General features: G+C 43.4%; 1 protein-coding gene across 1 annotated transcript; it reads right to left on the bottom strand.

The window, feature by feature from the left end:
* Nucleotides 1-5925: 5925 nt before the first annotated feature.
* On the bottom strand, nucleotides 5926-17406 carry rx3 (retinal homeobox gene 3). The gene is made up of 3 exons (XM_072497327.1): nucleotides 16657-17406; nucleotides 16049-16296; nucleotides 5926-8570 (listed from the first exon to the last, which is right to left on the bottom strand). Exons 1-3 carry the CDS (start codon nucleotides 16925-16927, stop codon nucleotides 8121-8123), a joined length of 969 nt encoding a protein of 322 aa, XP_072353428.1. The 5' UTR covers nucleotides 16928-17406; the 3' UTR covers nucleotides 5926-8120.
* Between the last annotated feature and the right edge of the window lie 332 nt (nucleotides 17407-17738).

Here is a 17738-nt window from a genome sequence, read left to right as displayed (position 1 = left end):
CCTTAGTTCGGCCACACTTGGAGTATAGTGTTCACTTCTGGTCGCCACACTACCAGAAGGATGTGGAGGCTTTAGAGAGGGTGCAGAAGAGATTTACCAGAATGTTGCCTGGTATGGAGGGCATTAGCTATGAGGAGCGGTTGAATAAACTCGGTTTGTTCTCACTGGAACGACAGAGGTTGAGGGGCGACCTGATAGAGGTCTACAAAATTATGAGGGGCATAGACAGAGTGGATAGTCAGAGGCTTTTCCCCAGGGTAGAGGGGTCAATTACTAGGGGGCATAGGTTTAAGGTGAGAGGGGCAAGGTTTAGAGTAGATGTACAAGGCAAGTTTTTTACACAGAAGGTAGTGGGTGCCTGGAACTCGCTACTGGAGGAGGTGGTGGAAGCAGGGACGATAGTGACATTTAAGGGGCATCTTGACAAATACATGAATAGGATGGGAATAGAGGGATACGGACCCAGGAAGTGTAGAAGATTGTAGTTTAGTCGGGCAGCATGGTCGGCACGGGCTTGGAGGGCCGAAGGGCCTGTTCCTGTGCTGTACATTTCTTTGTTCTTTGTTTGGAAGGTTAAATTTAGCTTAAGAGGGAATGAGGAGGGGGTTCAGAAGAGATGGCGCCATTCACATCTCATTTTAAGGAATTTGCCTCAGTCAACAGCTAAAAATGTAGTTAGTTGGTTAGGGTAGTTAGTTAGGGTAGTTAGTTGATTAATTGTTTTTGGTTTGAGGGAGGGATTTGTTAAATGTTAATTAAATACGTGTAATGTAAATTATGTGAAAAAATATTAAAAACCTAATAAAAATATTTATTTTTAAAAATTATTTGCTTGCAGAATCAGTCACTGGTGCCAACATTGCTCCTTGGCCCACTCATAATTCATGTTAGAAGAGTCCTTCATTCTTCACATCACCTGGCAATTTTACCTCAGTTTCTAGCTACTTTTGGATGTTGGTTTCTTCAGGTTACCCAGCAGAACTCTTCACTCACCATCTCTGCAGCAGTTGGTTCTGACAGTCCAGGCACCGCATCTGCTTATCAGGATCATCAAAATTAAAAGGCGATTGACAGGTCAAAATAATATTGGTACATAGGATCATGGGTAGACTATTTTGCCCTTCGAGCCAGATCCATCATTCAAACAGATGATGACTAATAATCAACCTCCACGCCATTCCACCCCCACCCACCCAAACTTCCATGATGTCATTAGTATCCAGAAATGTGTCAATTTCTGACTTGAATTTGCCCAATGATTGAGCTTCCTCAGTCCTCTGTGACAGAGAATTCCAAAGATTTGTCACCCGCTGAGTAAAGAAATACGCCTTTACATCAGTCTTACATAGCCTGCCCTTTATTGTGAGACCACAACCCCTGGTTCTAGGGTCAGCAAATGGGATCCATGATTGTTTTTTCTGTCTGCTTGGTGACAATGATTGCTCCTTCATTGCATGTACATACCTTGAGCTTTTCTCCTGCTTGCTCACATTTTCGCCTTCCCGTTTATCATTCTACACCATAACAATCTATCATATCTAGATCATCTTGAGGATAATGGGCTGAATGACCACGTTCTGTGGTATAAATCATTCTACATTTCTGTGTTTCTATATATAGCCCATTCCTCCTATCAAATAAGTAACTGTTTGGTCAGTGAGACAGCCACCATTAGCCAACCACCTTAACCATGTGTGTGTTCCAATTGGTCACTAATGGAAACTTGCTCTCAGCTTGCCAGTTCAAGCAAAACCAAGGAGCAATCACACATGACTGTCATTATATTTAGATCAGCATATCATGGTGCAATCAAACACACACTGATGGACATGCAGTAGGACCAACCAACACACACACATCGCAGCCAAACAGGGGACACTACAGTTCCCACTCATTCCAGCAGCAGCCCGCTCAGAGCACCGAGCTCAGAGCCTGCCACTCGGACACTCACCATGTGCTGAGTGCCTCACCCAGATAGTAAAAGGACAGGGTCCACAGATTAGCTGGTAATGCACGTACCCAAGTTAGCAGTGTGCTGTTATAGTTAAGTAGTAAATAAAATTGAGTTACACCATCTCCAGCCGTGTTGGATCGTTTGTACACCAGAACATCCAACACAACATGATACCAGAAGTGGATGCAAGCCAGCACCTGTGAGACCTACCTGCAATGCATCAGCAATCCGCCGTCCTGCACCATGGAGAACATCAACCCGCCGCTGCCGCTCCGAATCACTGGCAATCTCGTGGTCAATTGTAAACTGTTCAAACAGCGCTTCCAACTCTTCCCACCAGAACACCCAACACGACAACGACTTTAGCTAAAATGGGGCTAAGTTTTGCCCTCAGTAATAATAGGTTTGCAGAAGGCACTTCACATGTTGTAGGCATATTGTATGGAGAATATCACTGACTAGTAAACACATTGGCCAGGCTAATCATTCACCCTCAAAAGCCTGCAATATATTTGCTTATTCAGTTTACAGCCAGCCTTGGTTCACTGATAGAATTGTCACCTTCACGTCCAAAGTTTTAATAACCCACTCCAGAGATTTCAGTAAAGTTTTCAGTACCTAATACAGGTTAATACTGCAGTGCAGTACTGACAGGGTACCACTGCTGTCAAGACATGTTGCGCGGGATTCTCCCTTTGGTGCCCGCCGGAAAAGGGCGATAAACACTCCAGACTTTTTCCTCGAAAGTCCGGGGTGGTTTCCTGTTTTCCAGGGGGCCAGCAGAAACACGACATGCGTTCCGCTGCTCTGGCTGCCAGCGGGGCCCTGTTGTACAGACCACGTGGCCGTGCATGCGCGCGGTGGCCCACCTCAGCGCAGGCACCGCAGACATGGCGGAGCCACACAGTGGGCCCATGTGGAGTAAGATAGGTCCCCCACAGATCATGATGGCCCGCCGATTGGTGGCCCCCGATCGCGGGCCTGGCCACCGCTGAGGCCCCCCTCGGAGTCAGATTCCCCCCGCCCCTCACCAGAACCACGGCCGTGGGTCCGAGCTCCCGCTGGGTGGTACCAGATGTAAACCACGCTGGCGGGGGTTCGGCCGAAATGTCCGTGGGGGCTTCTCCCAACAGCCCCGATCGACACTGCGTCGACCGCGCGCATGTGACTGGTGGGTCCGCGGAGAATCGCAGAAGCGCCTTAGTGCCGGATTTCCAGCGTGAACGGCTATTCTCCACCCCCACGCCAGCAGCGATTCCGGAGCGGAGGGTCAGAGAATCCCACCCGTTATATTTCAGGTGAAATGTTAACCTGGGGTCCATATCACAGCATTACTCTTCCCTTGTCCTGGTTAACATTTATCTCAATCAAGACCTAAAAATAGATGATCTGGCCATTTATTTTGCTCCACTTTTGGGACTTTGATGTGTGCAAGTTAGCTGCCATGTCCCCTGCATTACCACAGTGGCCATACTCCAAATGTACTTCATTGGCTATAATGCACTTTGGAACAGCCTGAAATCAACAAAGGCGCTATGTAAATGCTAATTCTCTATTTTAATTGCCGCCAAATGACAAATGAGTGAGCACAGAAGTGAAAATCCCTGGTCATTGACAGAGGTACACTCACACACAGATATACAATCACGTGCACAATTGTGTGACCAATTTGGTTGTGCCATTGGATACTGGCTGTTTCCAAAACTTAAACATTCTATGAAATAATTGAATTTTGGGTGCTTGGAGTAACCAAAGCTAAAGCAAAACTACAATTTTAGATTTTCTATAATATCAAAAGCAAATTACCTTTAAAAATACAAACATATTTACATTTTACTTACATGACAGATTAAAATTTATGTACATTAGGCATTACCAGATTTGAACGTATAATCACATTTAATGAGCTGAATTGGAAATACAACAGTGTGCCAAAATGGTCAGTAATGAATTGACCACATGATATATACAGCTCCTGATTACTTTTCAATGTTATGATAGCTGGCCAATTTTCTATAGGCCATTTGGTTACCCTCTGTTGATACTGAATCTTGCTCCCCATGATTCTCAACTTGGTATCTGACAAATCTACCAAAACTATGTTGTTCTTTTCTTGGGACATTAAACAGAACTGTAGGGAAGATTAATTTAAATTTAAGCTCAACTAGATTCCCTTCTTTTCGGGAAAGCGAGACAATGGCTTGGTGCAGACAGACACACACACTGATGGACATGCAGTGGGACCAATCAGCATACACAACACCGCAGCCAATCACCAGTGAGAGCACACGCACTATAAAGACAGGGGACAGGAGAGTTCCCGCTCATTCTAGTAGCAGCCAGCTCGGAGCACAGAGCTCACAGCCTGCAACACAGACATTCACCATGTGCTGAGTGCATCACCTGGTTAGGACTAGGCAAGGGTCAACAGTTAAAGCTGGTATTGCATTTACCCACAGCTCAAGTATGTTAATATAGTTAACCTTATAATAAAATAGAGTTGCACCACTTCCAGTGTTGGTGACCTGTTTGTGATCCAGAACACCCAACACATCATGGTACAAGGAATAGTTGCATACTAGGACCTCTGAGACCCACCTGCAACTAATCAGCATTCCGGCATCCTGAAGTATGGAGAACATCAACCCGCCGCCGCCGCTCCGCATTGCCGGCAATCTCGGGGTCAATTGGAAGATTTTTAAACAGCGCTTCCAGCTCTTCCTCGAAGCCACGGACAGGGAGAACGCCTCGGACACCAGGAAGATTTCTCTGCTCCTCTCCACGGCCGGGCAACACGCCATCCACATCTTCAACTCCCTCACATTCGCAGACGACGAGGACATGACCAAGTACAAGACGGTTCTCCTCAAATTCGATACCCACTTCAGCATAGAGGTCAATGAAAGCTTCGAAAGATACCTGTTCCAGCAGCGCTTGCAGGGTAAGGACGAGCCTTTCCAGTCCTTTTTAACACACCTCCGCATCCTTGCGCAGTCCTGCGGCTACAGGCCCACCTCTGAATCCATGATATGCGACCAGATCGTATTTGGTGTTCTGTCGGACCCCCCGTGCCAGCAGCTCCTCAAAATTAAGCAACTCACCCTAGCGACTGCCATCGAGACCTGTGTTCTGCATGAAAATGCTACCAGCCGGTACTCCCACATACAGGCAGCTGAAACGGCACGGCAAGGTCCCCACGAGGCGGAACGGGTCCAAACAATTAAACACCTCCAAGGCTGCAGCCTGGATGAGGGCGGCCATTTCGCGCGCTTTTCGCGGCCGGTCGCGCTTGTACACGCCAAACGAGGGGACGATGACGTGGAGGAACATGATGCGCAGGCGCGCACCACGCAGGGCCCCACCGCGCATGCGCGGTGGTGCAACGAGCATACTGACGTCACGACGTGCGGCAACTGTGGCTCCGCCCATTTAAAGCGGCAATATCCTGCAAAATCGCGACAATGCCTACGATGTGGCAGACTTGGCCACTATGCTGCCTGCTGTCGAGCAGTTCAGCCTGCCAATTCGCATCGCTTCAGCCAGCCTCGCAGGAACGTTCGGGCAATTCAACCCATGTTCACCGAGTCCGATTCCGACTTCCCGCAGATCAATGACACCGAGGACCCGAGGGAGCCTTTTCGAGTCGCTGTTATAACAAAGAACAGGCTGTCCCCGAATCAAAATCACCAGCCGCTGTCGGTGCACAGCATTGATCCAGACGACAAGTGGTGTGCCACCCTGACTGTCAACCAGAATTCGTCGCCCACCTCAGAGACTTGACTTATGAGTTTTACAATGTTGGACTCTTTGATCTGTTCTGTTATCCTGTTTCGTCATTCCAGTAGTTCGTATATAATGTTCATTTTGTTGTTGGTGTGACACCCTATTTCTCTGCACCAGGCACCTTGCCATGTAAATAGATTAGCCTCATGTACATAGTCATGTAAATAACACACACACACATAGTCAGGTACATTCACTACACAATGTTTATTGTCACGCAGGCATATGTTCTTTATATAAAAGGGGGGATGGCAGCATGGTAGCATTGTGGATAGCACAATTGCTTCACAGCTCCAGGGTCCCAGGATCGATTCCGGCTTGGGTCACTGTCTGTGCGGAGTCTGCTCATCCTCCCCGTGTGTCAGTGGGTTTCCTCCGGGTGCTCCGGTTTCCTCCCACAGTCCAAAGATGTGCAGGTTAGGTGGATTGGCCATGATAAATTGTCCTTAGTGTCCAAAATTGCCCTTAGTTTTGGGTGGGGTTACTGGGTTATGAGGATAAGGTGGAGGTGTTGACCTAGGGTGGGGTGCTCTTTCCAAGAGCCGGTGCAGACTCGATGGGTTGAATGGCCTCCTTCTGCATTGTAAATTCTATGAAATAATATACACCAGTATATCATGGTGCAGACACACACACACACACTGATGGGCATGCAGTGGGACCAATCAGCATGCACAACACCGCAGCCAATCACCAGTGAGAGCACACGCACTATAAAGACAGGGGACAGGAGAGTTCCCGCTCATTCTAGTAGAAGCCAGCTCGGAGCACAGAGCTCATAGCCTGCAACACAGACATTCACCATGTGCTGAGTGCATCACCTGGTTAGGACTAGACAAGGGTCAACAGTAAAAGCTGGTATTGCATTTACCCACAGTTCAAGTATGTTAATATAGTTATCCTTATAATAAAATAGAGTTGCACCACTTCCAGTGTTGGTGACCTGTTTGTGATCCAGAACACCCAACACATCAGTAGTAACATCATTGGACTGGTAATCCAGGCTAATGCTCTGGAGCACCACGGCAGTTGGTGGAATTTGAATTAAATTAATGAAATGTCTGTAATTGAAATTTAGCGACCATGACAACCACCCCTCTGTTTCACTAATCTCCTTCAAGGAAGGGAATCTGCCATCCTTACTTGATCTGGCCTACATGTGATTCAAGAACCACAGGCCTTTGAAATGGTCTAGCAAGCCTCTCAATTCAAAGGGAAAAATAGGCAACAAATATTGGCATGGCCTGCATTATCCACATCTCAGAATAATGGAAGATTTTTTTTTAATCCTCTCTTTTTTTTTCCCATTTTGGGGGGATAAAACAATGGGCTGATTACAAAAGAATGCAATTTTGAAGAGTTCCTATAAATGCCATTGCACCTTGTGACATGAAAGTAAACCACTGTATAACAGCATTATGCTCTGACGGCTAAAAGGCCCCTGATTATTTGTGTCTTAATGGTAAATGCCTTTGTGGTAAATGCATTACCATGGATAGCACTAAGCCAAACAGACCAATGATGTTCAATGTTTATTCGCGGATCTAGGTTGCGTTAACATTTTGCTAGGGTAGCAGTTAGGGCTTTACAATTGGACATAAGACTCCTGGTATAGGGAGCTGAAAAAAAGACAGAGTTTTCAGTCTGATTGTAATGCAATGAGCCTTGATGCAAAGTGTATGTACCAAAGTCAAGAAAAAGCTAAGGTGAGTTTTGTTTTGTGTGATGATAATGACAGAAACACGTCTGGAATTACACATATTGATTGACCAAATGCCTCTATAGAACTAAAACTCAGCAAGAATTGGCCTCATCAAGGGAAGGGGAAGAATTGAAGAACAACAAATCAAGAAAACAAACTGTCTAAATATTCAAAATGCTTCAATTATAGTTAATTCTATTATCAACATATGCTCATTTCTTTAATTATGAATTGAACAATTCATTGGAAGAGCATGGTAAACATTATTAATATTATCTTTTTAATAAAGTATCCATGCATTGCCATAGAGTGTGCGTTTCGGTCAGATTTACTTGATTATTTGTGAATCATCTCACTGATCAAATGCAAAAAATGTTTAAATCAAGCTCTTAGCTTAAAAGTTAGAAATATTGTTCAAAGCACTAGGTTCCGCCTTACTTAATATTAATTTAAGAGACTATAGACCCTATGCAATACAAAACAATTGCATCTACAACAATTACATGTTAACAAATGTACAAAAATAAAAAAAGAGAATTATTATAGGTAGGTTGGTAGGAATAATTCTTTGACATTTAATGTGACCCTTCTTCATCCCAATTTAAAACTTGTAATCAGCATTTTAAAACAATTATAAGGATTATTAACAGAATGTTCTGCTTATGTTCTCCACCAACTCCCTCAGATCGTCTGCCAACTTTTCCCGATGAATTGGATGTGTTCTTTGGCTTTCATTCTTAGGGAAGCTATACTGGAGTTTCTCTGTTCTGCATCTTCCAGAGGAAATTTGTCCACATAAGGTGTCCCACACTGGAAGGTTGAGGGAGTGATGGTGCCCATAGGTTGCAGGTTGTGGTTAATGGCTGGGGAATTCAGGAAAGGTGGAGGAGTATAACTGCTCTGCAGACCCTGCGTTGTGGACATGAAACCTGGGAGGCTTTGTAATGCAGAGGAGGTGGTTATCGGTGAAGTGAGCCAAGGCTCCAGAGCCAAGTTACTATTCAGAGTGCCCATGGTAGATGACTGTGAAGATCTGTTGAAGGAAAGCATGGGTGAATCTTGACGTTTCATTGCACTAGCTTCCAGTTTTTCTTGCCTCCTCCACTTGGCTCTTCTGTTCTGAAACCATACCTGAAATAAAAGAGCATTTTTGATTCAGAATACAAATAACATTATTAATTCAATGGATTCCACTTACTCTGTGCATTTTATTCCCCCAAGACGCTATTACCTCTTGGAGGATATGTTCCCCATGTCTGATTATTTCATCTCCTTTTTAGGTCCCAATCAGCTAATTCAGCGTAGACAATGGGGAACACATATTTAATGAATCTGGCTCCCATGGCTTTCACTGGAGAGAGCAACACAGCCAAAGATGTTTCCAGCACTCAATGCTACTCAGCAAAATGGAAATCAGATGGGACTGTCCATGACTCAAACCATGGCTCTCCAAAGCAGCCCTCCGTAATGTGGACTTCAAACGGATTTTGTCTGTCTCAGATTTCTCTTACATCATTTAACTGTCAACTTAGGATGCAAAATTAACACTTAATTGCGTTCATACAAGGAATTCTATTTGTTGCCTCTTGTAGAGAGAATTTTTATGAAGCTGAAAACCAACCTTCGGCTATACTGCTTAACTCCGATTTAAATTCTCCCAATCTGTGTGCAGGTACACCAAAATATGTATGCATAAATGTTTAGAAATGGCTCTGAGGAGAAGTTGGGGTCATCCTGGTGGATTTAAATAAACACTAGGTAAGTTTAGACATTTTCCAGTTGTTCCAAGGGATTACCTGAACTCCTTGAGAATCTAATTGCACCTAATGTCATGGCAAACTGGACCCGTGTGAGATTATCTTCTTCATGTGGTCTCAGACTGCTCCCTGCTTCGGTCAGGTCGGGAAAATACCCCTGATTTGTCTGGCCAATTCTGAATTATTATTAGGTGTATAAACATACTCAAAGAGAAGATAAACATGCATACACTGTTACATTAGATTTTATTTGTTCATGAAATTTGTATAATTGAACAAATCTGACCTGGAAAAGTACAAAACCATCAGCCTAATATCAATTTCTGATCAAATAATTAAATCAACCATCGGGAACAAACTCACATTAAAATGTTTCATTAATTTTTTTAACATATATATTCATTCATGAGATGTGAGCATTGCCAGCACAGCCAACATTTGTGGCTCATCCCCAATTGTCCTTGAGAAGGTGGTGGTGGGCTGCCTTCTTGAACTGCTGCAGTTCTCATCTGGTGTGGATACACCCACAGTACTGTTAGGAAGGAAGTCCCAGGATGTTGACAGTGAAGGAATGGTGATATGCCCCCAGGTCAGGATGGTGTCTGGCTTGGAAGAGAACTTGTAGGTGGTGGTGCTCCCAAGTGTATGCTGCCCTTGTCCCAACATAAAAACAACATAACTTGCAAAAGGGAAAATCTTGCCAAATGATTTCCTTAACTGTTTGATGGGGAAAATAAAACAATTGGACACTCAAATTGAGCAAATGAACCAAAGCAAAAGGAGTTAGATAAAATCTGTAAATGGACAAGTCATCAGAAGGTGAAATTCAGTGTAGACACTGGCAGGATACTGTATATTGGGAAGAAAAATGGATGTCATGTGTATCCCAAGGATTATGTAGATATAGCTAATGGTGAAGCACACATTTATGGGGGCTGATATTCAACTTGGCATTTGACACATCAACTGATTGGGACAGCAATAAGCACATAGAATGCTTAGTTACCTTGAAAGGTCAGTTTTGTAAATCACAAGACATCAGGTTAAAACATGGTCAAACTGGTCGTAAAGGCAACATATAAATTACAGAAGCTATACTGAATCACAGAATTGGTGCAGCACAGAAGGAGGCCATTTGGCCCATCCGTGTCTGCACTGGCTCTTCAATTGAGGCCACTCCCTCCCTGCCTTTTCCCCACACCCGTGCATATTGTTTCTATTCAAGTGATCATCTGATGTCTTCTTGAATGTCTTGATTGAACTGGTCTCCACCGTACTTCCAGGCAGTGCTTTCCAAACCCGAACCACTTGCGTGAAAGTTTCTTCTCCATCACATTTTTTCTCCAAATCAATTTAAATCTGTGCCCTCTCGTTCTTGATCCTTTTACAGTTTCTCCCTATCAACTCTCTCCAGACCCCTCGTGATTTTGAACATCACTATCAAATGTCCTTTTAAACTTCTTTCCAAGGAAAACAGTCCCAACTTCTCCATTCTATCCTCAGAACTGGAGTTTTTCATCCCTGGAGCCATTCTTGTAAACCTCTTCTGCACTCTCTCCAATGCTTTCACATCCTTCCTAATGTAGCACCCAGAGCTCTACACAATATTCCTGTTGAGATCTGTTGAGATCTGACGAGTGTCTTGTATAAGATCAGCATAACCCCTTGCTCAGGTATTCTATGCCCCTGGTAATAAAGCCCAGAATAAGAGCTTCTGGGTTTCTTAAATGATTGAGTTAAAAGGAAACTGGACAATGTGAGTGTTTTTACTTCTGGAAGGTGTACACAAGGATATGATAATATAAAATACTGTCAATTAATCTGGAGCAATACTTCAAGGTTTCCCAGAATGTCTCAGTACTAGGAACATTGGTGAAAGGAACATTAATGACGAATGTCTCAGAAAACGGTTTCAGACAAGAAGAATGAGAATTAAGAATACTCTTCTGGATTGTTTCGTGGAAGTCAAAACCTTAGGCACAGCCACCAGATAACTCAATGATATAATAAAAGGAGTGCATTTTTTTATTTATTGAGGATGGTTGAGTTAAGGTGGCCAGATGATCGCCCTCATGTCGATTTTCATTGTCATCTTGTGATAGCATTAAATAATTATACAAGAAACTAAATAGAAGGTGACTTCCCTTTAATTCTTCCAACTTGCCAGGCGGATGTATCTTGCTAGGAGTGCAGACCACAGCTAAAGCTAAAACTCCGTTACACATCATTCGCATTTGGAAATACATATGTGGAAGTTTTAGTAGGTTAGAGTTAACAAATGGTCCATGATCACTGATACACCATCAATAACACACGACGAGTGATGAATGTAACTGAGGCTTTAATACACTAAACAGCAAGCCTTCTGCCTCTGGACACGAACTGGGTCGGAGGAGGAGACTTGCCACCTTTATACATAAGCTGAGGGGAGGAGCCACAGGCGGAGCCAGCCTGGACAAGCCCAGGCATGCACAATACAATACATATAATGCAATAACGTAGTTTACCACATTCACCAAATCGAAGTGGTATTATTTGGCCAAGTAACTTAGATTTTAAAGAGAGCGTGCAATGCAAATTGCAGAAATGAGAAATGGCGGGTAAAAAGTATAATATGTTGAACAACTGTTTCTATTTTTTCCAAAACAAAGAGCTGGAGATATCACTGCAACTGTCCCATATATTTGTTTTTTTCAACGGAGTTTTTTTCAGCTTGAAACCCGTATTAGCTGTACAGCAAATTGCTGGAAGTGGAATCTGTTCGTGGGGAATCTAGGGTCTTGGTGAATGATGGGATCAGCAGTCGATCTCTTTAAATGGTTAGATTTAAGTAGATGTAAAGAAACAGACGAGCCCCAGAGAAAAAAAGAGTGAATTGGAGTCAACACGGTATAAAGAAAGAAATCACAAGAGGGGTAGAAAGATTGCATTGAGAGAGAGAGAAGATGCAGAAAGGGGGGAGAAAAATCACAAAACTCTCTGTATGCATTTCATTCGGTTTAACAGTTCAAATGCCGCAATGTCTGGAACTCACAGAGGTGGAGAGTTAGCGCTGCCCTTTCCGAGAGGCTACTGGAAGAGCAAAGCAAGCTGGGCAGGAAAAAAATGCGCTGATTCACGCATGGGCTCCCTTCTTATCCCCGTTACAAATTACTGGGTTATTTGTACATCAATAATGATCTTTACATATATTCTGGCGGCGAATTATGGTTTGTCTTATTTCCACATACCTTTCTATGTGTTCCAGTGAAAAATAATGACAATTTGAGAAAATGACTATTCCTCCCTCCCTCGCCCTCCAATCCAATTTAGCACTCGTCCAACTACTCTCTCTCACACACACAGCATTGCTGCTTTCATCTACTTGAATCAGCTAAATCAAAGACCTTCACTATACCTTGGGGAGAGTGTACTTCGACAAAATAACTAAAGATATTTTATGAGTTAAAATTGTCTATTCTAAAGGACCGTTCTAGACTACACGCTTCCAAAGTAAATTCTGACTCAGACCAGCAATAACCCAGAAACAACTCAAAGTAGAAATAGGATTCTCCAATGAAGATAAAATGATGAGTTGTTAAATCCACGGCCCTGCATCTCCGAGACCGAATGCATCTCGCTTTTCTTGCTTGCAGTTTGTCATAAATATTTGGAAATTTTAAAAAAACTAGATCTGATAAACAAATATTTCCCCCGCTGACTTGTTTGCAGGAATTAAAATCGACACAAATGCAACACAGGCAGTTTGCCTTTGCCTATAACTGCTGCTAAATCGTTTCAAAACTTTTTAAAAAAACTTTGCGAATGTTGAGCTGTTGAGCAATTATAAACACGGAGGCGATAACTTTACTAAACACTTCAATTATATTAAATGCTATTTGTATAGATATGTGAGGAATAGCAGCTAAGACTTTGAAGGAAAGGATTTCGAAGCAATGTTAGCCCTTGCCCAACCATATGGTTAGTTCAGTGCTCGTTAACAATTAGCAATTTACTTGAATCTGTTTCTGGTTTGTTGCTGGTCTGAGTCAGAATTTACTTTGGAAGTGTGTAGTCTAGAACGATCCTTTAGAGTAGACAACTCTAACTCATAAAATATCTTGGTTATTTTACCGAAATACACTCTCCCCAAAGTATAGTGCAGGCTCATTAAACTTTGGAGGACCGACAAGTCAGCCTTATGTTTTGTGTGTGTGTGTCATGTTTTTAAAGAGTTACATGTGTCGTTGTTCCAATTATTGGCGTTTTATGGGGCCGTTTTAAGAAGTTCCTCCGGGGAAATTATGGCTATATCTGGGTGGAAGTGTTTTGCATTGCGAACGGTTCTAAAGGAAACACAAATAAAAATCCTCCAAGATCGTCGGTCATTGAATTTTAGTTCGACGTTCGTTTTGAGCGAAGAAAGTGCAATAAAACTATTTTTTTTAAATCCTATACCTCAGGACTAATGTCACGGATCCAGGAATGATTTGCCAATCAGTCTTTGAAGAAAAACTCGCTCAATTTGATCAAAATTGTTTCTGGCAATATCAATATCATTTAATTTCAGGTGACTCTCTTCGCTATGTACCACACAGTTTGCATCCTTAGTATAGAAGATTTAACCCACTGGTTATTTTTGCCATGAGCGGGATTCCATTATTTACTGATCGGGCAGACTGTAACATTTTGAGACAGATTGTGGCATATTGAGTAAAGATTTGTGTAAAACATGCATTGAATGGGCTCTTATATAATTAGCAAGTACAGCCCATTACACCACATTAGCCGTTTTCATTTTACGTTGTGAAAGTTACGTTTATGATATTTTCTATACTTCTGAGTAACTGGTTTTTAGATATTAGGATAATCAATAACCAAGAACGGTATTTAAAAGTTCCTCCTTAGCACCGTTGGTGGTTTAAACAAAAACTTATCAAAAACGCATGTTTTTATTTAGCTAACAAAACATGACAAGCAAGAGTGGGCTTTTGTGTCAAGAAAAATAGGTTCTTTAAAGGCTGAAAACTCGATGTATCCCATTCGAAAGGAAACCATGGTTGGCTTTCAAATTATACGTTTTGCGCACACTTATTTGGTAGATAAACTGTGGAGTGGGGAGGAAATGGCGATTCCTGCCAATGTGAGCATATAACACAAACAGAATAGTGAGCATGCACACAAACAGAATAGTGAGCACACAACACAAACAGAATAGTGAGCATACACACAAACAGAATAGTGAGCATACAACATAAACAGAATAGTGAGCATCCTTCCTCATCTCACAGATAATCTGCTGTGAATGTTCTTACGCTAGTTCACTTTACTGACAACATTGCCGCACATTATCACGGGATATTACCCTGAATTAACTTTGGACCCACTTCAATAAGAATCACACGTAAAAAGTGTAAAGGTACTTTTCTCTGCAAATATATATTTGGTGTCACCTTCAATCTTGTTTCGATCAAATAAACGGTGCCATCCCAATTGAGGCTTCTACACGACTGCAAATACAGACTTGATATAAGTTTAACAGATTTGCAGAATGCACTCCGAATTTGCTGGAGGCTATTTCAATAAGAACTTTCCGGCGTGTTTGGGAGCTTGGATGAACGACTTAATTTTAACATTTGAAATCATACCATTAAAGGACTTCTTACTGTTGAATATCAAAGATGTTTAAACATTACAATTCAATATGAACATCAGAAATAACAGCGTGAGGAGACCATAGGGCTCCTGAAGCCCACTCAGTCGTTCGTTGAACATAGAACATAGAAAATACAGCACAGAACAGGCCCTTCTGCCCACGATGTTGTGCCGAACCTTTGTCCTAGATTAATCATAGATTATCATTGAATTTAGAGATCTTGCTTTCCCGCCAGCTCCCCGTACAGCTTGATTACCTGAGAGAACATCTTGCCTGACCCAATCGTAAACACTGATGGATCATCAACAACGCTCTGGGTTCGATACCTCGAAAGATTCGCGATTCTCTGAGTGAAGACATTTTTCTTCATCTCAGTCCTAAATTATCAGCCCCTTTATTTTGATGGGACGTGCAGGCGTTGGACTGGAGTGGGCACAGTAAGAAGTCTTACAACACCAGGTTAAAGTCCGACAGGTTTGATTCGAATCACTAGCTTTCTGAGCGCAGCTCCTTCATCAGGTGAAGGATGCTGAGGAAGGAGCTGCGCTCTGAAAGCTAGTGATTTGAAACAAACCTGTTGGACTTTAACCTGGTGTTGTAAGACCCTTTATGTTGAGGTTGTTCCAGGTTCTCCGGGCAAGGGCAACGATCTCTCAGTGCCTTCCTAATATTTCAGATCACCTCATTCTTCTAAACCCCAGAGAGTATTGATTGGCCCAATTCACTGGATTGTCTCCCATCTCAGGGCACCATCTCATCCCAGACACCGATTCAGTCAATACTAACCTCACCAAGTTCCAAAAAGATAGTGACATGAAAACGCTAAAAGGGACAGTGATTATAAATGATTGAATTGTTGTTGCTATTATCACATCTAGATCCGGCAACTAACTGATTTATACGCTATGGCCGGGTAATGTGGCAACTGAATTATTGTGTGGCCTTCCACATTAGCTCAGTTTAACTTCCAGAACGCGGGATTAGAGGTTATCTGAAGTAGAACATCTGGTAGATGAAATGCTCAAGAGGAATATATTCTCACTCAAATCACCACGTCCCCGTCCCCCCACACCCAGATTTTACTCCGAATTCTACAGAGGCAATGAGCATAGCCTTTTCTTTAAATTGAGACACTTAGACCAGGGAGGAGGGCTGCAGCACGACCAGAAGATGCAGCTACTAGAACACGGAAAGAGAGAGAAGCGTTGGTGTCTCACCTGTACCCGGACCTCCGGGAGGTTGACTTTCATGGCCAGCTCTTCTCGACTGTAGACATCTGGGTAGTGAGATTTCTCAAAGGCCCTCTCAAGCTCGTGGAGTTGGTACGTGGTGAATGTTGTTCGGTTTCTCCTGTGTTTCTTCTTGGGTTGCTCCTCGCTTGTTAAACTATTCTCATGTTGCTTGGTCTTCACTATGTCTGACCGGAGACCTTCCCCACCGCTGTTTGTACAAAAGTGATCTGAATCTGGCGGAAGAAGGCATTTATATTTCGTCTAGGTTTTTTCCCCAAAATCGACTTCTTATAATAACTTTACTTTATAATAACTGGTTTTAAAATGCCATTAGAGGTCGCAAACGAGAGTCATTAAAAGTTTATAATTGCAGAGCTTAGAGCCATCTTGTGAAATGGATAAACATTCAGGATAAAACTTTTAACATTTCATTGTCGCCACCTAATTTAGAAATAGGCGGATTTTGACCCAAATAAGAATTTCATTGCTACTCTTGTATTAACATCGATTTGCGTCGCTTGCCCCTTGAACGGTCGGGGTGGGGGAGGGGGGGGGGGGGGGGGTTGGCGGACTAACAAGAAACACGCTCTCACCGTCAAAACTTTCAGAGTTCTCCCGTTCGTGCTTCAAGTTTGACAATCGGTTGAAGCAATCCCGACCATTGCTTTTTCCCGCCTCTTCCACATTCCTGGAATTTCTACTGGAAGTGAAGGTGGAATGGAGAACCGAGTCTTCCTTGGTAAATCCCAGAATTGAGTCTATGCTGTGGCCCCTGGAAGACACGTTCCCGCTGTTTCTCGTCAAGCTCCCAAACGGTGACAAACTTCCGTCCATCACGTTGTTGGCGGAGCCGAGGAACCGCATGAATGATCACTTACTGAATACTAATGCGTAAACTTACTGTCCCTCTGGGAGGGAAATGGGAGAGGGGGCTGGGGGTGCTGGGCGCCGGATGGGGGAAGAATTCTGTTTTTCTCTCTTCAAAGAAATCACTTATTTCTTGCTCAATATTCTTCCAGCTTCCGGATTTTCCGCAGGGACCGATTCTGTGACTGCAAGTTTCTTTTTGTCCCCCCCCCCCCCCCAGAAAGGTAAATGACTCAAGAACTGGCCGGGGGTGTGGGGGGCGGGGCGGTCTAGTGGGAAAGGTGCGATTGGAAGAGTTGTACGGTGCAGGTAAGCGCCGTTTTGGTGGACGGACGCCCTTTTCTCCCGCGCTGGCGATCACAACCTGAGGGTTGAGGTGATGCATTGGCTAACACCCCGTCCCCGAGGAGCTGAGAGCCGCCCACCGAGCTGTCCGCACATCCCCCATAGACTAAAGTTCCTGTTACTAAGGGCTTCGAGCACCTGGTTACTTGCGCCTCGAGAGTGGCAGCTTGAAGCCTCCTCCTTGCACTTGTGTGGTGGCCTCTGCCCAGACAGTTCCTTATAAATCTTGGACCAATCTTTGCGTCTCCCAGCTGCCGCATCGATAAAAAAAACAGGGGGGTGGGAGGTGGAGAAAGAGCGGGAGGGACGGATGGGGGATTAGAGCAGAGTTTATTCAGACAGAACAAGATCGGACAATCGCACATAAATACAGATTTAACGTGTGATTTATGTGGAAGAGAAATTATAACTCAATCCATTTTTTGTTTAAATGGTCAGTGGCTCTTCAAAAGTGCATCGAAAC

Source organism: Scyliorhinus torazame, chromosome 3 (genome assembly GCF_047496885.1).
Source record: "Scyliorhinus torazame isolate Kashiwa2021f chromosome 3, sScyTor2.1, whole genome shotgun sequence".
NCBI lineage: Eukaryota > Metazoa > Chordata > Chondrichthyes > Carcharhiniformes > Scyliorhinidae > Scyliorhinus > Scyliorhinus torazame.
The sequence above is the reverse complement of the archived record's forward strand: the minus strand, read 5'-3'. Positions and strand labels throughout refer to the sequence as shown.

Bases quoted from the DNA above. Each gene is read 5' to 3' on its own strand.
- rx3 (XM_072497327.1), bottom strand. From the start codon at position 16,927: ATGCGGTTCCTCGGCTCCGCCAACAACGTGATGGACGGAAGTTTGTCA. The intron at 16,297-16,656 runs GTGAGAGCGTGT...TTCTTCCGCCAG, and splicing joins GAACTCTGAAAGTTTTGACG to ATTCAGATCACTTTTGTACA. The intron at 8,571-16,048 runs GTGAGACACCAA...CTTTTATTTCAG, and splicing joins TCCCGGAGGTCCGGGTACAG to GTATGGTTTCAGAACAGAAG.